This window comes from Silene latifolia, chromosome 3, assembly GCF_048544455.1.
Source record: "Silene latifolia isolate original U9 population chromosome 3, ASM4854445v1, whole genome shotgun sequence".
Lineage (NCBI taxonomy): Eukaryota > Viridiplantae > Streptophyta > Magnoliopsida > Caryophyllales > Caryophyllaceae > Silene > Silene latifolia.
Genome location: NC_133528.1, coordinates 131,811,145 through 131,837,807, shown reverse-complemented (window position 1 = coordinate 131,837,807; position 26,663 = coordinate 131,811,145). Strand labels below are relative to the sequence as shown.

The 26,663-nt window shown below is 34.3% G+C and overlaps 2 protein-coding genes across 3 annotated transcripts; one reads left to right on the top strand and one right to left on the bottom strand.

The window, feature by feature from the left end:
* Positions 1 to 287: 287 nt before the first annotated feature.
* Positions 288 to 8,902, top strand: LOC141648057 (coatomer subunit delta-like). Of its 2 annotated transcripts, none has more exons than XM_074456506.1 (12): positions 288 to 472; positions 1,520 to 1,584; positions 4,067 to 4,106; positions 4,855 to 5,078; positions 5,580 to 5,822; positions 5,943 to 6,099; positions 6,287 to 6,597; positions 6,904 to 7,096; positions 7,324 to 7,477; positions 7,709 to 7,771; positions 7,935 to 8,031; positions 8,548 to 8,902. In XM_074456506.1, the coding sequence occupies exons 2-12, from the start codon at positions 1,582 to 1,584 to the stop codon at positions 8,635 to 8,637; spliced, it is 1,575 nt and encodes a 524-aa protein (XP_074312607.1). In that variant the 5' UTR covers positions 288 to 472; positions 1,520 to 1,581; the 3' UTR covers positions 8,638 to 8,902. The 2 variants fall into 2 exon arrangements, with proteins under 2 accessions (XP_074312607.1, XP_074312608.1); XM_074456507.1 differs by lacking the exon at positions 288 to 472 and adding an exon at positions 489 to 663.
* Positions 8,903 to 10,175: 1,273 nt separating this feature from the next.
* LOC141648056 (boron transporter 4-like) lies at positions 10,176 to 16,819 on the bottom strand. Its single transcript, XM_074456505.1, has 13 exons — positions 16,689 to 16,819; positions 15,058 to 15,168; positions 14,843 to 14,925; positions 14,433 to 14,625; positions 14,138 to 14,276; positions 13,630 to 13,962; positions 13,057 to 13,230; positions 12,878 to 12,973; positions 12,249 to 12,365; positions 11,736 to 12,055; positions 11,042 to 11,321; positions 10,828 to 10,941; positions 10,176 to 10,651 (listed from the first exon to the last, which is right to left on the bottom strand). Exons 2-13 carry the CDS (start codon positions 15,150 to 15,152, stop codon positions 10,619 to 10,621), a joined length of 1,977 nt encoding a protein of 658 aa, XP_074312606.1. The 5' UTR covers positions 15,153 to 15,168; positions 16,689 to 16,819; the 3' UTR covers positions 10,176 to 10,618.
* Between the last annotated feature and the right edge of the window lie 9,844 nt (positions 16,820 to 26,663).

Sequence of the window (26,663 nt, the reverse complement as noted above, 5' to 3'; positions counted from 1 at the left end):
AGACTAACTTAGTTTCAACTATCTTTTACGGTAATAAACTTTATTTTTTTCCTCCTTGATAATATTATATCTACTATTTTTTAACATTAACTTAAAAGTACCATATATTTTATGCCAAAAACAATTTTATTGTTTTCCCTCTTTATAAACAAAATCTTAAAAATGCCGTGCTGTAGCACGGGTCCTATACTAGTTTTTAGGTAACAAACTAATTACACATGTAAAATGACTAATCTGACCATTTAAGTTAAATCACAAATGTCACGTGTAACACGTGTCAACCAATTATTCGTTGTGTGACAAAAAAATCGGCTTTTCAAGGTTCACCAAACCCAATCATAAACATAAACCGAACATCCGAACCGATTACGAGGACTCGTAAAGGAATCATCGATCACAACCCGTTAAAGACTTGATGCGAAATTAGATCCAGAAAACGCAATTTTTTGCTCTTTAACTCAATTACTCCCAAGTAATTATCTCTATTCATCCTTGTTAATTCATCACAATTGTTTATTTATTTCGGTTTGATTATGATTTCGAGTTCTGCTTGATCTTCCCTTGTTATAATGCTGAATTATTGACATGTTTTGTGAATCGATCTTAATGTGTTTTTATGATATTGAATGTTGAAAAATTGGTGAATTCAATTGCTGAATCTAGGTATTTTGTGTGCAATTATGATTGATTATGATTTGAATTTTGAATGTTTGTGAATCTTGCTGAATCTAGATTTTCTGTGATTTGTTATACCACAATGCACATTTGTAATTTGGTTAATTCAATTGCTGAATTTAGGTATTCTGTGTACGTTTTGATTATGATTTGATTTTATACTCGTTGTGTGATCCATGATCGCTACGTTACGCTACTTTGATTTGTTATAACGCAATGCACATTTGTAGTTTGGTTTAATTGTGGATCAAATGTGTAGGAGTAGCATAATAATGTGTGAGGATGTTTCATCAGATTTGTTTTTTATATGCAGTGGCAGAGTCAGGATTTGAAGTGTGGTGGTTAAAACATAGTTTGGGAATTTAGGAGAATTAGGAATTAGGAATGCAATGAAGTAATTTAGGAAGAAATCAAAACTTTGGCAAATAAATTTGATTTTTCAATTATCTAGGGTGGTGCTAGCTAGCCTCCTCGCTTCCGCCACTGTCCATATGCAATGTGGTTTGCTCACTGAGCTTATGGAACATCTTGCTGTTTAGAGTGTAAACTTCTGTTGAACTGATCTACTGTTGTTGTGTATGGTGTTTTATACTTTTAATACTTCCTCAGTCCCTCCATTTAGATAAGCGGAATGAGCTTCATTTTTATTATATCTATGAGGAGGATTTTAAACAAAGGAGCTTATTGACTGAAATAAAGGGTGTGTGACTGTGTGTAATAGATATAGCTTGTACTAGTGTTTCCATTGAGTCCGTTGGATGGCTCATTGGGTGTGTGTATGTTGTATACTTTGCCACTAGTAAGGTTATTCGGGTTGTTTTGATGAGTTTACATCTTATTTCAGGAGGTTGTCATTATCCTTCTTGCATTCTTGTTTAAGCTTGTGGGATTTCCTGGGTTGTCAAGATGGTACGTTTATCTCTTAATATTTTCGATTTTTTTATTTTCCTTGCTTGATTAGTGTCCCAGACTCATCTCGGCATATGGGTTAAAAATTTAATAAATTTAAACCAATAGCTTATGTGATTTGATTTTGCAGCCTTAGTTGCACTTTCCCCATGCAGTAGGCTGGCAGTAGTTACGTTTGGCTACTGTGATGCAATAGAACCGGACAATAACGACTGAATCGTATGAGTCTTTTGTCACCTAGAATGTGTCCGACCCTACCATGTCCTGGTTCTTCTCTATATTGAACCCCTTCTGTTTAGTGCCGGGAATCAAGGGTACATCTAGTTTTCGAAATATTTTGAGTAAACCTTCAAGTCTTTCAAGAGAGGTTTTTAAAATCCTGAGATTTTTGGCAATCTGCAACCCAGCCTTATTCATCGCAATTGGGGTTGTGATAAAAACTAACTTCAACAACAACAACATCAGAGCCTTAATCCCAAAATGATTCATTTGGGGTCGGCTTACATGAATCATCCTTTGAACCGTCCACGGGTGAACGCACACCTCAAAATGCGAAAATATAGAAAAGAAAAAGTGAAAAACAAAGGGGGGTGAAACATAATACAGAAGAAGGTAAACTTAAGGTTTTAAAATCGAAGTCCGGATTTCTTTTATAAAAACTTAGAATTTAAATTGAGAATAAAGATTAAAACGATTTTGAAAACCGAAGTAAAACTTAAGGGTCCGTAAAACTTTAAAAGTGAACCAAGTATTAATATACTCCCTCCAATTTCTTATTATCTTCCCTCTTTCCTTTTTCACACAAGTTTGATTATCTTCCCTCTTTCCTTTTTTGGTAAGTTTCATTCATTTTTTATTAATTTCTCTCTCCTAAAAAATCAACAACTCTAATTACTTTATCTATTACTAGTATTGGTGCCCGGCTTCGCCCGGGCTACCTCTACTTATCATTATTTTTTTTTTCATTAAATAAAATTACTTAAATTGCATAACTCATAAATTTATCACTAATATATTTTTCTATGACATCCTAAAATTACGATGAAATAAATTTCGAGACAAATTCACTACTCCTGCAATTAATATTTTACTCTTATTAATGAAACAATAGTAATAACATTTCACTACTTGCCCGTAATTATTGTTACTTTCACTACTCCCGCCGTAATTATTGTTATTGTCACAACTGTCGCATTAATACTGATAATTTCACTACTCCCGCCGGAATTATTGTTATTTTCACTATTGCCACATTAATATTGATTATTTCACTACTCCCGTTGTTGTTTCTACCACTTTCACTAATCTCGCTGATAATATTGTTACTTTTACTATTCAAATGAGTGATTACTAATATAACTTGAATTATTTATAACCTACTTATATATTATATTTTTGTATGTTAAATAATTAACATCTCTATACATCTAATAAACTATAGAATTTAATAAAATTGCATAGATTTTAAATTGAATATATAATTTTATGATGATAATAATAAATACCATAAGTGTGCATGTTTATACTAATTAATTATTTTATTTTAAGGAAATTGACCATCTTCTAGTCTTCTATAAATATTTAGGAAAATTACCATGCATCTTCTTTCTTTTAGTTTCCTTGAAACTGACCATCTTAATTAATTATTTGATTTTAAGGAAATTGACCATCTTAATTAATTATTTTATTGTAAGGAAATTGACCATGTTTTAGTCCCTTACAAATATTTAGGAAAATTACCAAGCTTCTATATAATAATTTTAACCCAAACTATATAATATTTGCATTGAGATCCCTTAAACGGGTCCATCACACGATGCTAGTGATTTAAAACTATATAGTATAATTAATTTGTATAACTTTCTTTAATTACATTGAAGTCCCTTGGTTTCTGGATTTAATATATAGTATTGATTTATTCATTATTCATTCTTTATTATTTTCTCTCCCCTATCAATTTCACAACTTACAATACTTTATTCTATTTTATTCCTTCTATCTTTCCCTTTCTTAATTTTTGTGCCCAAAAGAAAGGGGATGATATAAGAAAAATGGAGGGAGTATAAGAAAGCTGTTGGTAAAAAGGTGTAATAAAACCGAAAAGAACAAATACATTTTTAAACATTAAATATTTCAAATAACGTCAAAGGGTTTCACTTGACTATCCTGGTGTTCCAAATTTTTTTGTTGTTGTTTCAGATGCCAGTTGAGCAATAAGTTTGGTCACGTTTTGGATATGCCCTCATTCATCTTTTCATTCTTTTGGATGTCTTAGATTCGTTGCCCCTTATTTGAAAAGATCATTCTGGAAAAAAAATTCAGCTCAGACTTATATATTTGATTTAGATGCCTTTTTTTTTTTTTTTTTTTTTTTTTTTAATGTGCGGCAGTTAGCTTGCTGGATCAAGTAATGTCATTGTCCTTGTAAAGGCCTTTATCTTGTTGTAACTTTTTCACTGATAGTTTCTATTAACATGAATAGGTTGTCCTTGCTGCATCTATTATTAGCAAGTCTGGCAAAGGTGAGTTGTATGTCTGCTCTCAACAAATGTTCTTTATTGCACCCAGCAGTGACTGTGTTTCTATTTTTTTTTTGCCGGATCTCTTATTTAACGTCATTTTATCTTTTTAACCCGCCATTGCTTTTCATATTCCATTATTTTTGTTCATATTAATATATTATGACTATTTTCACCTTTCATTCCTGCAGTATAAATGTAACATTGGTTTGTTTTTATTTTATTTTAGAGTTTGTTGACCCAAGTGACTATATATTTTTGAAATTATGCTAGTTTTTCAGCTATCACTTGTGTGTGTCTTATGAAGATTAATTTGTTTCACTTGTTATGTTCATAAGAAAAGTTGAACTTTAAGCCTGTGAAGTTGTTTTAGAGTAAATAAATGATGAGAAGTACTAGATTTGCATATTTGATTTTCCACACCGTAAATCTGATTACTTTTTCCAGTTTGAATTGTTGCATTGCGCCACTGGGTTAGCTGCAGTAGACATGTTCTGGAGGAAATTTTGTCTTTCCATAATTTCATGTGAGATGTGGAATTTGTTTTAATCCAAGTGTAAGAGGAGTTTGTTTGTGGCTTATTCGATTTCTAATTTTTGTGCATTGAGTGTATTTTAGGTTCACTGCCCTTTCATTCTGAGTATGTGAGAGTTTAGACTGAAGTTCTTTAGCTTTTTTGGTATCTATGTCTGTTACATTGATCTCTTTTTTTGAGGGTTTCATTATGACTCTCTTGCATACTTTCTTGCAGCTCTTGTTTCGAGACAGTTTATGGAAATGTCACGCATAAGAGTTGAGACCCTTCTTGCCGCGTTTCCCAAACTGATAGGAACTGGGAAGCAGCATACATATGTTGAAACAGAAGATGTGCGATATGTCTACCAGCCAATTGAAGCTCTTTACCTGCTTGTTGTTACTAATAAGCAGAGTAACATATTGGAAGACTTGGACACTTTAAGGATGCTTTCTAAGCTGGTATACCTTTTTTCTTTCATGCTCACAAAATGAAACTAACATTGGCTTACATAATTTCAACTTTATAACTTTGTTTTGGAACTTTTGATTGATCTTGGAGTGTTAAAATAGATTTTCTAAAATGATGTGAATCAGTTATCAGTGACTGAACCATGTTTTTTTTGACATGCTGTATTTGTCTTATTTATATTTTTTTCTCACAAATTGTGCGCTGATGTTATCAGACAATTCAGAATAACACTTTTCATTCTCTCTTTTGCTTTTGGTTATCTAACAAATATTTTGTTACAAGCACTGGATCCAGTAGTCTTGTTTATTTACTCTTTTTTTTGGGTGCATATTCAGTTGGTCATTTCTCTTTTGTCTCATGCGTTGTTCTGCTAATGTCACCATTACCACGTTGAAAAGAAGCCACACCTACCAAATAATCTTTCCATTTGCGTTGCATCTTAACTTCCTATAGTTCTTTTAATGTTTATTCCTTGATTAAAAAAAAAATAGGTACCTGAATATGCTTACTCTTTAGACGAAGAAGGAATAAGTAGCGCGGCTTTTGAGCTGATATTTGCCTTTGACGAGGTCATCTCTATTGGGCACAAGGAAAGTGTCACTGTTGCCATGGTAAAGCAATATTGCGAAATGGAAAGTCAGGAAGAGAAATTGCACAAGCTGGTTGTTGCAAGTAAGATTAATGAAACTAAGGATCTGATGAAGCGCAAAGCTAATGAAATTGATAAGAGCAAGGTATTGTTTTTTTTTTTCCACATTCATGTTTTATTACACCTCTGGTCATGATGATAATGTAATCACTAACACTGTCAATATCAATTGAATGCATTTTTCCTTTATCGTTCATTTTTGCAGATTGAAAAGAATAAAAGTTACATGTCATCTATGGGCCCTGGAAGACTTGAAAGTGGCTTCAGTGAGATGAGTATTTCTAGCAGCAACAGTAATTATGGACCTAGTTCAGCATTGAGTTTATCAACTGATTTTGATTCATACTCTACCAAGTCGAAAGGTTTGTATTAGGTTCTTTATTTGGAATCTGACAATACTTTGATGGTTTGCGCAGGGTCTTTATTATTGATATATAATTGCAAAATTAGAAATGCCAACAAAGCGTTTTTAGGTTCACCTTTTTTCCCGATATAATGGTGATTGCCTCTCAGTTGCTATTTTGCTAATTATGCGTGTTTGATTGGCAGCACCAGCTCGTCCAGCAACGGCTGCCAATGCCCCTCCTAAGGGTCTTGGAATGAAGCTTGGTAAATCACAGAGGACCAATCAATTTTTGGAATCCCTAAAAGCTGAAGGTGAAGTGATTGTTGAGGATGTTCCACCAGCCTTAAGCAAGTCCAAGGCTGCTGCTCCACCACCAACTGATCCCATAACTCTCTCTGTTGAAGAAAAACTCAATGTGACACTAAAACGAGATGGAGGACTCAGTAATTTTGATGTTCAAGGAACTTTGGCACTTCAGATACTTGAGGAAAAAGATGCTTATATTCAAGTTCAGGTGCTTCCACTGACCCTCCATGCACTTATGTTTTTTTAAGTTTATGTATAAGACTATTATTAGTCTCCGTAATCAGCGTCATTTTTCAGGTTATTCGTCTCATAATATGTTGATCAACTGATATTCTTGTTATATATGGTCTAAATTATTCTATACTTGATTTGAGTTCATAGACAATATGTTAAGTTGTATTTTCCTCAAATACTTCTATTCACATGACGATAGCTCATCATTCTATTTTTTTCCCCGCCCTTGGTGGGTCACATGCTTGCTACTATAAATGTTCTTTTTATTTGTGATGTTCAGGTTGAGTCTGCTGGTCATCCTAGCGTTGTATTCAAAACGCACCCTAATATCAACAGAGATCAGTACTCAAATGAAAATATTTTGGGTCTCAAAGATCCAAACAGGCCTTTCCCTTGCAACCAAGGAGGAGATGGTGTTGGACTCTTAAAATGGAGAATGCAGAGCACAGACGAATCAGTTGTTCCATTGACTAGTAAGTTTCAGTTCTATAATCAACATCCAGGCTTGTTGTATAAACTTTTTTTGTATGTTCTGATCTGTCTCTTCATATTGAGACATTCGGAAATAGCCTCTCTTTTTTGCTAACACAAAGGTAAGGTTGCATACATTCGACTTCCCCTTACCCGCAATTCACGGGATCCTAGAGTAAGTTGTTGTTGTGGTTGTTGTCATCGTCTGATCCGTTCTCTCATCTTACAGTTAACTGTTGGCCCTCTGTTTCTGGAAGTGACACTTACGTCAGCATTGAGTATGAAGCTTCGTCTATGTTTGATCTACAAAATGTCGTGATTTCAGTTCCCCTCCCAGCACTCCGAGAAGCACCAAATGTAACACAAATTGAGGGTGAATGGAGGTGAGGATGCTGCTAAATCGAGTGCTTAGCTGCCATTAACTTCTAAAATTCTAGGTTTATTTAACTGACTTCAAGAGGCGGTGATCCTCTTCCCTATTGAAGCGGAAAAATAATTAGACTTTTAGCTTGACATCGTTTTACTTGTACAAATAGTAGTATTATGCCTATATATAATGGAGTCGATATCCTAATGAGTTGAAAATCACGCCTTTACATATTTTCCTTTGGCAGGTATGATTCCAGAAACTCTATCTTGGAGTGGTCCATTGTTCTGATAGATAACTCTAACCGAAGGTGAGCAATGGAGTAATAAATTTTCTTTTTAACTCTCAGTATGTAAATATAACATCTAGAGAAATTGTTATCATGTCGCAATAAATGACGAGGTAAATGTAATGCTACCAGTGCTAGGCAGAAGCACCTTTTTCTGATACATGTTTTTTTTGTAACTTGGCAGTGGAGCACTTGAGTTTGTGGTTCCTGCTTCAGATTCATCTGCCTTTTTCCCCATCTCTGTACGGTTCACAGCTACAAATACATTCAGTGACCTCAAGGTACCCAAACTATCACATTTTTTCCACGGCATTACCTAGCTCCGTTAACATGGATCATATATACCATTAATATAATGTGAGACCATGGGATTCTCATTAATCTGATAAATATTAAAATCAAGACTTAACTACCCTATATAATACGGTTCAGTCTCAAGATAACCTTATCATGAGACAGACTATCTAATACATCCTCCTATATGAAATAGATTATTTACCTATTCCGTTTTTGGCATGTTTAATAGTAGAATTCTTCACCAATTCCTTTTTTTCCGGCTTATTTGCTTAACGTAATACACCACTTCCGTCTTCACCCCCTTGGATGTGCTTTTTCAAAAAATTGCACCAAAAGCAAAGGTAAAGAGCCAAATGTTCAGAAGAGAGGATGAGAACTTGTGTTATCTGTTGTTACTTTGACATGGATTGATTTTTGTCAGATTATTTTTATTTGGCTTCCTCTAATTATGTTCTCCTTGGTTGTTTTGTTGCCAACTTACGGTTGTATGCCATCCACAGGTCGTTAACATCCTGCCATTAAAAGGTGGAGCCCCTCCAAAATTCGCTCAGAGAATCCAGCTCCACACGGAAAATTACCAAGTGGTGTGATGGAGCCTCAAGTTCAGCATTGTGTGTAATCTAGTTTTTCTTTGTGAATCAATTCAATCATATTAAAAAATTTATCGGTGCTTTAGTTTTGACCATCTATATTCTATATCGAGAATTTTATAAAAGGATACCTGTTTTATCCTGGATTGGTTATAATCCTACAGTTACTGCAAGTCTGTATTTTTGTCATCAGTTTTTGTAAGATATTAGTATAACTCATTTATGAAATACATAGGTCTGGTGCATTCCTTTGTTTTATCCAAAAGATTTTTGATTCTTTTTTTTTTTCTATCTAATGGTTAAGACCGAGGTATTGTGACAATAGGTCATGGGGTCAAATCCTCCCCTCCCCCCTATATTGTATTGTATTGGCCTTGCGCCTCATATAACACCAAAAAAAAAGGGCACAGTATTAATTTAGGCCAAAAAGAAAAACACCAGAGAAATAAAGCTCGCCGACAAATACACGTAGGCGCTGTTTGGTAACAGCATATTGCATAAATTTCAGCATATTTGACCCAATTAGCATATTTGACCAATCAATATGCTATTTGGGGTGTTTGGGAAACGGCATATTGAAATAGTAGATTTGAGTCCAATCTACTATTTTAGAGCATCCGCAAAGGTGGGGAGGTGCCTCCCCATATGTCATCTCTCTCCTCATATGGGGCTCCTCATTGTTGCACAAAGCTCCCCAACATTTGGGGTTCCACTGTTTTTAGAGGAGTTTCCCAACAAAAAAGTAAGGCAATTTGTGTTACTTTTGGGGAGGTTCCCAAATTTTTGTGTTTGAATTGGGGAACCCCATTATTGCATAGATGTAATTATGAAATGAGAAGGGTAAATGAAAAAGTTAGTGGAAAATGAGGTGGACGAATAAGAAAAGGAAAGAGAAAATATGGGGAGCCTCACCTTTGCGGATGCTCTTAGAATATGCTGCTCCCCCTAGCATATTCAAAGAGTAGATTAGAGAAAAAAAATATTCACCTTTTTACCCTTTAAAAATATAACCCTACCTTTATTTCTCCATTGTTCCTCCTTCACTCCCATCTCTGGAAAAAGATACGTTTTTTTTTCTCAAACTTGTTTTTTCACCTTTTCCTTAAAGTATTGCATACATACATAGTCCATACTCCATGCGTTTTCTCTTTTTTTTTTTTTTTTTTTTTTTTTTTTTTTTTGCTTTGATTTTTCTTTACTCAAAATTTAAGTAATTGGTTTCCGATTAGCAAGTTGAAAGTCATTATTACTGTTTTGTTATTATGTGAACACTTGCACAAAGGAGTTTTATTCATTTGTGGCTAATCATTCCTCGCAACCTGTAACCGAGTCTTCGGAAACTAAAGAAATGTCAATTGTTCGCGATAACATTACTTCTAGTTTGATGGCTAGTAGAAGAAATCGACATTAGTCATTAAAGTTGTTTGTGTGATGTATTTTGACAAATACTAGTCAATAATTTAATCATGTCCTTTTTTGTCATTTTACAAAGGAATGAGCTAATTTGCTAATTTAATTCTGCTAATTACCAAACACCTTCGACAAATTCTGCTAATTGAATATGCTAGTCAAATCTGCCAACAAATTCTGCTAATTGAATATGCTAGTCAAATCTGCCAACAAATTCTGCTAATTACAATCTGCTTTTACAATCTGCTTCTGCCAATATTAATCCGCTGTTTACCAAACAGGGCCGTAATCTGATGAACATCTGAGTTCAAAACTAATTGAGTATATATTTGCATTCCTTTCTACATTTTAACCAAATGAATATGATTTGCCACTTTTTCTACGTATTCTATCTAAATCATTTACCATCAAAATCTTAGGTCTACGAGTCTTTCCCATTTTTAACTCCGACTTCAGCTCCCATTCGAGAGCTTGGTTGCATTTCCCTTCTTTCGCCTTAGAATGAAGTTGCTTTCCATCACCATCAATACTACGGTTTACCTGTGTCGGAAACTGTACTTGTTTCTCACTCTCACTCTGGAAGGATATTGTCTGGAAGGTGAACCTGAATCATAAGAAGACAAATGACGGTTTTAAGGCGACGTTTATTTTATTTCATTGAGCGTGAACTCTAAAGAGAGTTACAAAGGCAGTTTTGACGATGTCAGTTGTATACGCGAGTTCTGAATACCATCACTCCAACTTATCAGCTAAAACTAAGAGAAAATCAGTTAAATTCACCTGAGCGTTTTTAAAGCTCACAGTTCGGTGCTTGAACTCCCCTCTGCTGGTAGTCAGCTCATCAAATATTTCACCATCATCTCCCACTTGATCGTCGCCAAGAGATTGTCTCTCCTAATATCAATCCCAAACCCAAATATCACAATCTCGTCCTTCGATTTACAGTTAACCACAAATGAGATAAACACCAAAGATTTCAGTTTTAAAAAAATACCTTGAAAGACATGCTGAGGGCACGTCTTGGTGCACCAGCAATCTCCTCGTACTCAGCTGCATCGAGTTCTTGTAGGTGAAACGGTTGGAACAGCTTGGGGAGAACGTACTGTCGTATACTTATCAAAAGGAAGAAAGGCAAAGGGAAAAGAATCCCGGCAATTGGTATCCAAGTTACTCCAAAGCAAATCAACAAGTACACTGCTTGGAATAGCGTGAACCCAGCTATGTATTTGAAGGGCACTGATTCTACAAATGAAGCATGAGCTTCTTCCAAAACCCTGCAACATAATAAAACATTAATAAATTTCGTTATAAGAGAGATCCAAATTAAGCTCACCAAAAATAACTTGAATGGAAATCTGAATTAGATTAAAAATTTAAAAGAATAACCGAAAATAATCAGACAATATCTGACTGGTGGTGGTCCGAATTTCGATGGACGCAGTATTGATAAATACCTAAAATGACCCCAGTGGAAGCCATCCGTTTGGAAATAACCTTTTCCGAGTTTTGACCCGAAATGAATAACGTAACTTAACAAATAAACACAACCCTTGAATGATACTAGCTGTAACCTCTCAGCTTGAAATGTTTGACCCAAACTGACCAATACTCGAAATGACCTAGTAATAACAAAGTTGAAACAGACCCCAATTCAGAATGACGCTATCTGATGTTAATCGTAAGCTTACTTGTAGCGTCGAGAGGGAGTGATGAAAAGGAGTAGGATTCTTTCCCAGAACTGGCTACCAGGAAGGCTATCAATGGCCATAAAGGCAAAGTATCCCCAAAGGACGGAAGTGGGTATGAGCTTGATCACAGGCATTGCAAACACAGCCCCTGCCACTAAACACGACTGTAACAAGTTGCTAACTCTTTGTTCGTTCACTCTTACAGGCAGATAATCATCGATGTTTTCCAGTCTAAAGGCGGTTTCATCCTTCCCTTCTTTGTTGTTTCCCTTGATCACTGCTTTTTTCAGATCTTCTAGTTCTCTCACAACTTCATGAGTCTGAAAGCCCAAGCAGATTTCTTATATTTCAGAATTCGATTTGCAGTTGAACCTTACTTTCTACAAAACTTTCGGTGTCATGGGTTTGAAAATTCTCACTTTGGTATCCTAGAATATAACCTAATTTATTTTTCTTTTTAATGATCTTTTTCAGCATAATAAAGTCCGAAAACAGATATTAGAAGTGGCTTACATCTGGGCTCTGATCCATTTCAATGAACACATCTTGCATCTGTCCATAAATTTCAGTGGTAGTAGCATTCTGTCTTATGCTTTCTTTAGCAGTCTCCACCATCTTTCTGCCCATCAGCTGTTATCAGACAATTGATATTAGAACCCGAAACATGGATTAAAAACCCGAACTAAGTCTGACACAAGCCGAAACCATTTAGTTCGGAAGGCAAATACCTATCCAAACCTAATTTTCTTACAACCCATACTCAAATCTGACCTGAACCGATCAAATATAAATTTCTTGATTTTGTTAGCTCAGTTGGACGACAAAATATATTCTTCCTCTATTCATGTCATTTCCATACACTTGTTCAATATTGTGAGTAGTATTTTAATCAAACGTATGGAAATGATATGAATAGAGCTAGTAGATTTGAAGGGAGATAATCAAATTAAAACGAGTTTCGGAACAGCAATAGGATCATGGTCACAATTGTCCTCATATAATTTGGATCGGTTTTGTGTTGTAACTTTTTTCAGATATGGACCGTGTTTATATTTGGTGATCTGATAAGAATACAGGTCGATTCTGGATCATTGTGAATCTGATCCTAAACCTATCCATGTCAAGAAATTCCATATACCAACCTGTTTCTTGAGAACAGCCAGGCTCTTTGTATGCATAGGAGATTGCGGGAGGACTCCGTTTGATGGAGGAAGTCCGATTAATCCACACAGCAAAGTCTACAAAACCCGCGTTGCGTTAGTCTTAGAATTATGAGTGCGTGTAATGAGCCTAAGCAAAGTAAGGTAGGACCATTACATACCATGAATCCAAGCAACAAGATATCATAATGGTAGGCAGAAGGCCTTTTCAAATTAAACTCCTTTTGCTGTGCAAGTTGTGAAGCAACACTATGGTCAAAGAAGTACAGTCCCGCCACCATCAATGCCGGAATGAAGGCTCCAAATATATACGCCACTGGTACCTTACCCATATCCTTCATTTTCGACATCACAAAAAAAACTCAAATCACAAACTTGAAGTAAATCAAGAAATTACTACAAACTGATGAGCGCAACAATTACGTTTTAACAAGTCTCCTATAAAAACGATCAGAATGACATTATAACTTTTTGTTAGTCTTATTTCAACCTGGCCAACAGGTCATCTGGTCTGGCTATTTCGGGTTCAGTTTTGGTGGACTCAGTTTTTTCGAGTTTCAGATGTTTTAAGATCAGGTCAGTCCAAGTGTAGGTCATCTCGGGTGAAGTAGAAATGGTTCAACTCAGGTTTGCTGTCATATTTCGGTCATTGATTGACCGGTTCAATTCAGAACGAGTCAAGTCTAATCTTAGACAAGAATTTGTAAGACGTGTACTGAAGTGAGAGTTGTCACCTTAATAACAGTCCAGTGATAAAGAGATGGAGATTGCCAAGGCAAAGGGCTATATAGCCTTCTGGGTACTCCACTAGGAACTCCGGAAGGAACACTGAATGATAAAACTGTCCAAAGGACAACCATGGAAGGAACACCATAGTCAGCAATAAAACTCCTAGCATCGGTTGTTCCATAGCGCCATGCTCTTGCTCTTCGACTTTTTAAGGCCGTCAAAAGGACCCCAAAGCTAAATATGGTTCCAAGCAATCCATTCACATACCGCCATTGAAATTGGTATATATCTTGTTTAGGATCATCAGCCTTAGGGGTTTTAAATTCACTTACTATCCCCTGCAACAAAAGCATTCATTTTCATGTAACAGAACTATAAATCATTCAGTGTTTTTCTCATTTAATTACTATAGGATTAATATAGACTTGTCTTGCATTAAAAACACGGTGTCATACGAGTTTTTGTGTCTTACAAGAAACTTTTAAGTCACCTAATAAAAACAAGAGCATATACCTTGATAGCCTCTTGGAGGAAAAGAACTGTAATTAACATGCCAAAGAGCTCCCCAGCGACCCTTGTGAATCGATTAATAATCGTGGCAACATTGAATATTGAAAGAAGAACAAGCAAGAGAGCAGTCCATACACATACCCTGGAATGACAATATGAAAAAATTCAATGCAAAACCCATCAACATCATAACTGTCTGTCATTGCGACTATCTTTATACTAAAAAGAATATGATAATCTCATAATCATGATTCAAGCAGTAAAAGTAGACAAAAAATAAATAAATAAAAGAACGTACCATCCAGCCCAAGCCAGGTAAAGTTGTTGACCCAAGTCTTTATTTCCTTTGGCAAAGTTATAAAGGTAAGAGTACATGATGACAGTTGGTTCTGCAACACCTAGAATTAAAAGAGGCTGCCCACCAAATATTGAGTGTATGATCCCACATATTGCTGTTGATGCTAATGTCTCTACTGTGCTCAAACTCCCATCTAAACACACGCGCATTATTAGATGGGTCACCCAGACCGTCTCATATTAATATAATGTTAGACGAACCGGAACCTAATCAGCTAGAGTCCATTATAACCCTTTGGAAAATATATCTAACTCATTATTATAAGGTCTGTTCTACGGTAATCTTATCATGAAACCGTCTCATATAAGAATTTGTGATAAGTTATTAATAAGTGTCGGAAGAAAAAGCACCTGTATCTCTGCTGAGTTGTTCACCAAAGGCTATGACAGGAAGAGCAGATGCAAAGAAGATGTAAGTAGTTGGAGCAAGTATCCTACACTCATAAAAACACACATGCAAGAGTAAATAATCATTCTTTGCTCACTTTAAAAAAAAAAAAAAAAAACCAAAATTGTTTATGAAATTTGATTTAAGTTTGTAAATATAGGTGAAAATAGAAAAGTACCCAAATCCGGATCGAATACCATTAATCCAATCTTGCTTGTAACATGACATTCTTCCATTGAGATCACTAGCAATCCCATGAAACGGCCGCCTCATTTTTCCAATTTACTCCCTAACAAAATACGCGGGTTATAGAATGAGACAGACGTCTTTTAATTGGTTAAACATTCATTTATTATGAGTACAGAAGAATTGTTGTACGATGTAAAACGGTTAAGTGTCTTACACAACAATTATTGACCAAAATAAAATGTGAAGAATCCAATTTTCCAGAAAATCATGTATAGTCATAGGATTTGTCTTAAAGCAGGACAAGCTGTTTGGTAAGCCATAACTCTCATGAGTGATAAGGGTATGGCCAGGGACAAAACAAAAGTAATCAAACGTTAATTAAAAACAAAGTAGAATGTGATATTAATCAAATTGTAATGATTAAAGACACATTTTAGATTAAATTTTAAAATGTGACTATCAAATTATCACCAATTCTTATTTCAGACCAAGGTATCCGTCTTATTAATAAGACGGATACCATATTCTCTCACAAAATACCCATTTAGGGTGAGTGGAGAAGCACATGGGAGGTCCCACCTTTGTCCCCTCTACCCATTTCCTCTCACACAACGACCCGTCTTAAAATCCAACCCGTTTTAAGCAAGACTTACTCTCAAATTATATAGGCCCAAAAAAAAAATACCGAGTAGTTTTCAGTGCGATTTATGAACAAATTGAAGCTAAACAAATTTAATTAGCTCAATAATTAACAAAAATACGGAGTAGTACACCAACTTTAATAATGAAACCGTGTTATTTTTCCAGTTGCACACTTACCAAGAAGGAAAAAATTGAGTGTCAATTATGTTAGAAGGATATTTTTAAAGATATACTTCCTCCATTCAATTCCACTCTACCTATTTCTATTTTTTACACTATTCACAAATACACATTCAATTTCGATTTTCTCTCAATATATAAGTGAAAATATATTCATGTGGGATCTTGTTTGATTCGCCTTTACGAATACATTAAAAATATCTAACTTTTATAATTTTTGCAAATACGTAGTTAACGATATTTATCGCATAAAACACGCGTTGACGAACGTGAAAAAGGAAAGTGGTAGAGTGGAGTTGAATGGAGGAAGTATACGGACACTATCCGTCTATAGCTATAGACGGATAGTGTCCTCTCACAAATTAAAGTGGGTAGTGCAAGTGGGTGGAAAATGGATACCCCCACTTGCACTACCCACTTTAATTTGTGAGAGGGACACTATCCGTCTATAGCTATAGACGGATAGTGTCCGTCTATAATAAGACGGACTGCTAACCAATTAGAGTGAGAAGAATTATCGATTATTTTAACTAAAAAAGCAGGAAAAGGAAAAGTGTGAAAAAATCAAGGGGACAAATTAACAAGTCCGCCGAATAAAGACTGAAAAATTGGGCAGGAAAAAATAACAAAATAATTATTTACATTGATTAAAAACACAATTGGTCGGTCTCTTATAAAACGGTTTGGAACTTTGGATCTATTTCACAACAGTGATCTATATAACCGTCTGTCTTAAATAAGAATTTGTACAATAAACGATGCGAACGAGAGAAGAGAGAGGGGGGAAGGGGAGCTTACAAGTGAGTATTGTTGGAAATGTTGGTGGAAGATTATGAAGAAGAAATGTATGCCTAAAAATTGAAGGTAAATAGAGAGAAGTTGTAGAGTAGACTGGGTAGAAGAAATGAAGAGGAAATTTGGGGAAGGGTGGTTTTAAATACAACAGCGGGAAGTTATGTAATAGGTCTATGTGGGCCCCATTTAACGGGTATGTACCTTTGTCGTTTGTTGTTCCAGCCTTTCCTTGAGCTGTCTTTTACAGTTTTACTCTTTACTCTGACTCGTTCTCTACGGTTACTCCTTTGAGTCCATCTACACAAGTAGAGCTAGTAAAGAAAGACACGGCACGAAATTAGCGGGTTTGAGTTGAGGTTATCTGACCCATTTATTTTAGGGGATCGACACGAATATGACACAAAATTTAACCGGGTCGGGGTTGAGTTGAGCTCTCTTAACACGTACTCGGCACGCATAACATATTTACTAAATTAATTTTACTTTTTCTTGATCTTGTATTACATAAATATATTTAAACTTTTCAAATAGAGACATAACACGAAAACACGACAAGAACCCGACACGAGATTAACTTGTTTGGGTTGAGGCTTGATGACCCATTTTTATAAGTGGGTCGACACGAACACGACACAAACATGACACGACCTGATCTGTTTGCCAGGTCTATGTACAAGCCCAACTTGACGAATTCGATCAAAATTATTCGAAAATCGATTCAATAGTATCTGTAAATTGGGTAAATAAAGTTATTAATTTGATCTGGACCTGAGTCAAATCCTACCTACCTGAGTTGTACTCCAATAATGACCCGACTCGTTGATAGATCGGACAAACAAGTCAATTGGGTCGGATTCGAGTTCCGTCAGTTCTGGACGAGTTAATTTCGAGTTGTAGAGTTAGGTCGAACGTGGTCAATTTTTTCAGGTCACCAGTTGATGATCGAACATGATCTATAATTAATTCAAACTTGTAATTAACTCGACAAAATCTAACCCGATATGAATATATGATCCAATGTTTATGGTTTTAGTCTTCTGCACTTTTAGTTAGTAGGAGTATCTAATAAAGTAATCATCATAATCAAATAATCAATAAACGAGTAAGGAAAATTTAATTTCCTTTTTTTTCCTATCTGATGAATATAAGAAAGAACATACTGTGATCACTAAGATCAACCTTCAGTTATTACTAACCTTGTACTCCTAGTAATTTAATTATCCCTTAGATTTTAGGTGGGTCATCTCAAAATAGTTTTATTCATAAAATAACGTAATTTATTTTTGTAATATTATACTACGATAAATAAAATGTGTATTGTAAAAATCAGCCAGTTAAAACAATTACAGTAAAAGAAACAAAGATTAGAAAAACGTAGCTCAGTTACCTCACAAAGTCACAATAGCTGGCTTTTTGGACTAACACAAATTCTCATTATAGAAGGACACTATTCGTCTATACGTATAGACGGATATCATTTCCCCTCATAAAATACCCATTTGTCATAAAGTGGGAAGTACATGGGGGTGCCCCACCTTGTCCCCCTATCCATTTTATTAGAGGTCTTTACCCGTCTGTTCACCCTACCCGTATATACCAAGACCTATTGTTGGACTAATTGGAACCCAAATAGATGTTCCAAGGATGGACTAAATTTGTCATCATGTTTAAATTATGTTGGACTGCATTGTATGAAATTTACCCAAACTCCTTAAAAACGGAGAAAAAGGAACATACATCGGATGTACTACATCCAACTTTTTTGTTTTTTGAGCATATATGTATTTTTTTTAGCTTATTTCCTCAAACTTTGTTTATTTTTGAGCATAATAAAGTTTATAAGTTAGATTTTAATATTTTTTCCGTCAAAACTCAAATTTAACTAAACTTATATGTAATGTTTTTGAGTTTTATTGTAATTTTTTAGAAACAATGTTTAAGTGAATAAGCTCAGAAACTTCATATTGAAACTCAGAAACTTTAAAACAAAACTCAAAAACTTTATTATAATGCTCAGAAACTATAAAATTGGAGGTAGTACATCAGATGTATAATCCTCCTACTGTTAAAAACGCGTAGCATTGTCAATTTGTCCCTCAATCGAGCCTCACGGGTGCCATTCCTTTTCAGGTAACATGCACCGAACCTGCTTCATTCTTACAGCTCTGGAAAACGAGTTATAGCGCCATTTTTTATTGTGTTTTTCCACATAATTAAATTTACAACTACCGAGCATGAGTATTATACATGTAGTCTAGGTAGTACGGAACTCCTCCTAATTAGTTGTTCCGTACACGACATCGTATCGAACATATGCGGACACGTCTAATTGTGTCGGATATCCTAAAAATGAGGAATGAGATGTCAAAAGACGGAAAGAGATTGATTAGAAGACGGGTTTGAGTGGAAAATGAGAATGAGTTATAGTCAAAGTTAAATTTTATCTTCAATTATTTAAATTTAATATCAAATACATTTACAAAATAAAAGGTACGTTAATTATAACTATAAAATTTACTCCGTATGTTTTATTAAATTTAAATAATGTGCCCCGTGTCCTAAATTTCATGGAATATCGTGTCACATGTCCGTGTCCGTTTTGGTGCTACCTAACAATCTTAGCATGTAGTCAATGTAGACCTAGTATAAGTGTTCTTTCAGTTCATAGACTATACATCTGAGGTACCTCTTATTGTTTATTTTCTGAGTTTTATTTTAAAGTTTTTGAGTTCTGATTTAGTATAAAGTTTTTGAGCACATTTACTAAAACATTACACTAAAAAAATATAATATTGCTAAAAACCATTTTATAAATGGTAATATGCTCAGAAAAAATGCGTATATGCTCAAAAACTATAAGGTCTGAGGTACTACCTCAGATGCGTAATCCTTTTTCTCGTGTTCTTTTAGTCTTTTTCTAATTAATTAAATATATTAAGAATTTTCTTTTGAGATCATTCCTTTCTTTTAACTTTGGGGTTGGACCAAAATAAAAGATATGGTGCATAATTGTTCTATGCCGTAATTCGATGGTTATAAATTCGAATTTTCTTTTCTGTTATAAATTTGAAAATGAAAATTAAACATGATGGGCAAATTTATCCACCTAGTTGACAAAATAAGAGGCATTTCATTATGCAAGAACATTATTTTACATTTTTTTAGTTTATATGCACATGAAAGATGTACAAAACAATTGAAAGATGTAAAATATATCCTTATTTTTTATTCAACAAAAGATAACACATTGAAACCAATTTGGTAAAACTGTAAAATAGATTAGATGACGATCAACATCTCAAATAATTAAGGAGCGTGGAGCGACGAAGAAAGACATTTAAATAAGACAATTGTTTTTACACAAAGGACATGAGTATGATAAAGTGGTCTCTCAATAATTTAGTGAGATTTTGTAATTAAACATTGTTATTATTTACTCCCTCCATACCAGACCAATGGTAATACTTACCTAATACGGCTGTACCATACCAATGGTAACATTCCTTATTTGGCCCACAACATTACCAAGTTATCCTTATACCTTTTTGTTATTTACATAAAATGTCATTACATACAGGGACGAAGCTAGGGTGAAATTTTGACCGGGGCCGATTTCCACTTTGTCTTATGGTTATACTCATTTATTTATCATAGATTTGTTATCATTATTTTAATTTCGAAATATTTATATTTACGAAACATACAAGTTTTTTTTTTCAACAGACTTAATCAATATATTTTATACGATAAAACAAATCCAAAATATAAAGTGACAATAAGCCTACTTTAAGACGGTTCTATTAGATTCTAAGGTGAAACTAAGTCGTAAGAATTATTTGTCTACGTTAAAAAATAATAGTGCGAGTCGTTGAGGGCCCGTATGATTAACGCTAAACAAGAAACTTGTAAAAGGGGAAAAAAAACAAATGGTAAAAAATAAGCCTTCCCGTGAGTCGAACCAGGACCATCAAAGAGTATTCCACTCTTTCCTCAAGAGTTTACCATTGCGCTACTAAAGACTACTACTAAACTTATTACCATTTACTCCTATTAATTATTCCTAAACAATTCACCCGGGCCATGGCCCATCCGGCCCTGACTGAGCTCCGTCCCTGATTACATACCTTACCTATCAACCCACAATTAAACCCACAATTACATACCCCACCTATTTTTTCCCTCTTTACCCCTGCTTTTACCCTCTTTTCTTAAAAACCCCATTTTTTACCATGTTACCATTTGTCTGGTATGGAGGGAGCATTAAATATAAGAGGTACGATGATACTCCGTACATTTGAAGTTCAAATTTTTAATGCAAAAAAGTCGTAAAGTTTAAATCTTAATCAATAGAAACAAGTCTTAAATATGACAGCCTGTTAGACTAAACTAGAGCTGATCATGGGCCGGGCCTATGCGGGCTTGGGCCGGGCCGAGATAATAAAAATGGCCCACGTGTGCGGGTTGGGCTGGACCGGGCCAAATGAGAGGGCCTATTTAGCGAGCCCAAGCCCGGCCCTTATGGGCTAAATCGGGCTTTTGGGCCTATATGGGCTTTTCGGGCCCTAAAATTTACGACTTACCGAACGAGATAATTAGTATAATACCTTCAACTTTTACTTTAAATGTGCACTTAGTATAAAAAATCGTACAAAGTATGATGAAATATATATGAATTAATCTCCAAAAATAGAATAAAAGACAATCATCGACACATTATAATGCTTAATGATATTTAGTAGATACAGAGTATGATTTATGTTACGGGAACATCGCTTTTAAATCTCAATAAATATATACATGAGTTTATAAGGAATTATATATAAAATTTACGCTACTTAAACAAATTTTATAAGAAAAATATTCCTTAATTAATAAATATGGGCCGGGCCGGGCCAAAATTTGGGCCAAACGCTTGGCCAAACCCGGCCCAAAAGTACATTGGGCTTTTTTGGGCCGACCCATGGGCTTTTTTGGGCCAAAATAAAAGGCCCAAGCCCTTCGAAAAAGCGGGCTGGGCCGGGTCGGGCCAATGGGCTTGGGCCATTTGATCACCTCTAGACTAAACCATATCAAAATCGAACTGTAAGATTGCCAATGTACGATGCGACAAGTTATAGTTCAGTTGTCCACTTAAGATATTCAGATAGGGAAAGAAACCGAAAACCTTAAAGGGAAGACTGGAAGAGTACACAAAACACAAAATTGAATGAATGTCAATTTTGGGAGTTATAACTAGTCGTGCACACACCACACATGACGACTAGCTAGATTTTGAACGAAACCTGTCAAGTTTAAATCCTAAATACAGTAATATACGGAGTACTATATACAAAGTTGAATGAATACGGGGTAAATGTTTCCGTATTAGACTGAAACTGTTTGAATTGAATCAACCTAGCTACATTTACACAGACAGAGCTTATAGATTTGTCCCGATTGAACAGAACGCTAATAAATAATGATAATTTGTTTCCTTAATTGTAGCAACTAATTAAGCATAATATCGCTTGTAATTAGGTAACGAGATATTGTTATTAAGTGTACAAATGCTCTTGAATAGTCTCAATAGAACGCAGACATTACATTTCTTCATATATAATCTAAACTTAATCATGTTGAAATGAAATAAAATCCAAAGCTTTGTTTAGTAAAAATAACTTAAAAGGCAACATGAAAAATAACTCAAAACTGAGGAATTAACTGAAACCTGAAAAAGGTAAGTAGGTGACTCATAATTTTAGCTGAAAATTAGCTGATTATATACTACTGTAAAATGTTTGGCAAACTAGCTGTAAAGATAGTTAATTTTGGTGAAAAAACGTAAAATGATATAATAATAATTATTTAATACTCTTTCTATTCAACTTTTATCTTCCCACTTCAACAAAATACTCCCACATGTATTGGAAAAATGAGAAGGTAAAAGTTCAATAGAGAGAATATATATTAAATTATTAAAGGGGTAAATAGGAGAGATAAATAAGATCAGATAGCTTATTTATTAAACGCTATCTTAAATATGCAATTTATTTCAGATATCTTATTTACCAAATAAGTTACTTATAAAACACTTGCAGAAAAATCAAATTGCATTTTGAATGAATCCTAAGATTCTTTATGTCAACTTGTTGAGTATATAACCAACATTTAGTAGGAATGCGAATCTTACTTTGATTAGCTTGTCAAAATATCATATGCAATCCTAATCATCACATTGTTGAAAATTAAATTCACTAGAAAACATCTATTATGTATGAAAATTTTGAAATTTAGTGTGAGATGAAAAGTTCCCTTTGTCTACTTAAAAATTTCTTTATCACAAAAAAGATATTAATCTCGGGAGTCAAGTTGTTTGAGGGGGTTTTTAATTAAGAAAAGGCAAACACGTAATTTCAACAGTCTTCTAATAATCACAACTAGTTTTCATGTCCGTGCGCTGCACGGATATTAAAATAATGTGCGATAAATTTCACAATATAATGAAATATGGTACATAATTCATGTTTAAGCAATTATCTACGCTGCATGACCAATAAATAATTCTCGTTAACATAATATTGAAATGAGAATAAATGAGTGTTTGATTAATAAATATTTTTTGTTACAAAAATAAAACCTAGATGAAGTTTATACATATGATACTCCAAATTCCAAAGTTTTTAGATTTTGTTGATGATAGTTTGTTTTTCAACTGGTCAAGGAAACAATCTACTACGCATAATCAACTCAATAATGTAACAAATCTCCTTATTTGGAATAACAAACTATAATTTAATCATTATTAGATCAAAGGTAATTGCACAAAAACATTCACAAGTAGTTAGTTATATCTCCCGGTCAAACTATAGATGTACTTTTGAATGTGAATCAAGCTCCAACGCAATACTACATGGCTACGGCTCCTTATGAACATACACCCCGTCTCCAAATAATCATTTGAGACCACAACCACAATCCTTCATTATAATGGAAATCATTAATTATAATGGAAATCATTTGATAAAATTGTCAATTCTACCCCTGTTTAATGATGTCGTTGTAGTATGTAGTGAGGTTCACCTTCCGCAAATTCACCATAGATTCATCCCCACTCAACTTTCGCATACAATATCAACTCAACCCACCGACCCCATCTCCATATTTGAAACAAAGTCTTGCTCGCATACCTCCTATTTTTCTTCCCTATTCGCACAAATGATCTAAGACAACTACATCTCTTGCAAGATTCATCCTTGTTTCCAAAACTCATCTCAAATTTATTCAATCAATTAAAAAACTAAACCCCTGCCTCTAGAAAATCCACCGCCCAATGAAAACTAACCCTTACCCTCTTATGTTGTTAGGAATAAGATTTTACTTTGGATCAATGGAGTGAAAATTAAGTTTATCCACATGATCTTTAGAGCTTTCTTGTTATTGTTCAGGTACCCTGTTTGTTTTTCTGCAAGTGATATTTTATTGATAAAATAACCTTATTTCTGATCACCCTCCACAAATACACCCTCCTCCCACCTGACTAAATTTACCCGCAAAATAAAACATCGCATGCCATTGTGATCAGTTCTTACTAAAACAACCTCTAATCCACTACCACGTTTTACACCTGAGACGTCCTAAATTACATTATCCTCCATGAAATACCAATCCTTACTCCAAATGGATCCTCGTCTCCTTGTTAAAGATAATTTATTTCCCCTCTAACAAATAACAGATTAAGAATCTCTTCCCTCATATCTCTCTCTCCTTTTCCCTTCCAACTATTTTCCCTTCCCTCTTTTCTCATCCCTTCCCCTGCCTCTATTTCTAATATTCCAACAAAGTGTTCGGGTATTATGTTGGTAGACTGAATAAGTTTGGATATATATATATATATATATATATATATATATATGCAATTTATTACATATATCTTATTTACCAAATAAGCTACTTCTGAAACACATGCATAAAAATCAAATAGCCTGTCTGAATGAATCCTAAGATTCTTTATGTCAACTTGTTGAGTATATAACCAACATTTAGTAGGAATGCGAATCTTACTTTGATTAGCTTGTCAAAATATCATATGCAATCCTAATCATCACATTGTTGAAAATTAAATTCACTAGAAAACATCTATTATGTATGAAAATTTTGAAATTTAGTGTGAGATGAAAAGTTCCCTTTGTCTACTTAGAAATTTCTTTATCACAAAAAAGATAATAATCGCGGGAGTCAAGTTGTTTGAGGGGGTTTTTAATTAAGAAAAGGCAAACACGTAATTTCAACAGTCTTCTAATAATCACAACTAGTTTTCATGCCCGTGCACTGCACGGATATTAAAATAATGTGCGATAAATTTCACAATATAATGAAATATGGTACATAATTCATGTTTAAGCAATTATCTACGCTGCATGACCAATAAATAATTCTCGTTAACATAATATTGAAATGAGAATAAATGAGTGTTTGATTAATAAATATTTTTTGTTACAAAAATAAAACCTAGATGAAGTTTATACATATGATACTCCAAATTCCAAAGTTTTTAGATTTTGTTGATGATAGTTTGTTTTTCAACTGGTCAAGGAAACAATCTACTACGCATAATCAACTCAATAATGTAACAAATCTCCTTATTTGGAATAACAAACTATAATTTAATCATTGTTAGATCAAAGGTAATTGCACAAAAACATTCACAAGTAGTTACGTAGTTATATCTCCCGGTCAAACTATAGATGTACTTTTGAATGTGAATCAAGCTCCAACGCAATACTACATAGCTGCGGCTCCTTATGAACATACACCCCGTCTCCAAATAATCATTTGAGACCACAACCACAATCCTTCATTATAATGGAAATCATTAATTATAATGGAAATCATTTGATAAAATTGTCAATTCTACCCCTGTTTAATGATGTCGTTGTAGTATGTAGTGAGGTTCACCTTCCGCAAATTCACCATAGATTCATCCCCACTCAACTTTCGCATACAATATCAACTCAACCCACCGACCCCATCTCCATATTTGAAACAAAGTCTTACTCGCATACCTCCTATTTTTCTTCCCTATTCGCACAAATGATCTAAGACAACTACATCTCTTGCAAGATTCATCCTTGTTTCCAAAACTCATCTCAAATTTATTCAATCAATTAAAAAACTAAACCCCTGCCTCTAGAAAATCCACCGCCCAATGAAAACTAACCCTTACCCTCTTATGTTGTTAGGAATAAGATTTTACTTTGGATCAATGGAGTGAAAATTAAGTTTATCCACATGATCTTTAGAGCTTTCTTGTTATTGTTCAGGTACCCTGTTTGTTTTTCTGCAAGTGATATTTTATTGATAAAATAACCTTATTTCTGATCACCCTCCACAAATACACCCTCCTCCCACCTGACTAAATTTACCCGCAAAATAAAACATCGCATGCCATTGTGATCAGTTCTTACTAAAACAACCTCTAATCCACTATCACGTTTTACACCTGAGACGTCCTAAATTACATTATCCTCCATGAAATACCAATCCTTACTCCAAATGGATCCTCGTCTCCTTGTTAAAGATAATTTATTTCCCCTCTAACAAATAACAGATTAAGAATCTCTTCCCTCTTATCTCTCTCTCCTTTTCCCTTCCAACTATTTTCCCTTCCCTCTTTTCTCGTCCCTTCCCCTGCCTCTATTTCTAATATTCCAACAAAGTGTTCGCGTATTATCTTTGGTAGATCAATAAGTTTGAATATATATATATATATATATATATATATATATATATATATATATATATATATATATATATGCAATTTATTTACATATATCTTATTTACAAAATAAGCTACTTCAAACACATGCATAAAAATCAAATAGCACATGTCAAATGAATCCTAAGATTCTTTATGTCAACTTGTTGAGTATATAACCAACATTTAGTAGGAATGCGAATCTTACTTTGATTAGCTTGTCAAAATATCATATGCAATCCTAA

Coding starts and splice junctions, on each gene's coding strand:
- LOC141648057 (XM_074456506.1), top strand. Junction 6,100..6,286: donor ATACTCTACCAAGTCGAAAG/GTTTGTATTAGG, acceptor TTTGATTGGCAG/CACCAGCTCGTCCAGCAACG. Junction 7,478..7,708: donor CAAATTGAGGGTGAATGGAG/GTGAGGATGCTG, acceptor TTCCTTTGGCAG/GTATGATTCCAGAAACTCTA.
- LOC141648056 (XM_074456505.1), bottom strand. CDS start 15,152: ATGAGGCGGCCGTTTCATGGGATTGCTAGTGATCTCAATGGAAGAATG. Junction 13,231..13,629: donor ATCACTGGACTGTTATTAAG/GTGACAACTCTC, acceptor TCGAAAATGAAG/GATATGGGTAAGGTACCAGT. Junction 12,974..13,056: donor TCTTGTTGCTTGGATTCATG/GTATGTAATGGT, acceptor CGGGTTTTGTAG/ACTTTGCTGTGTGGATTAAT.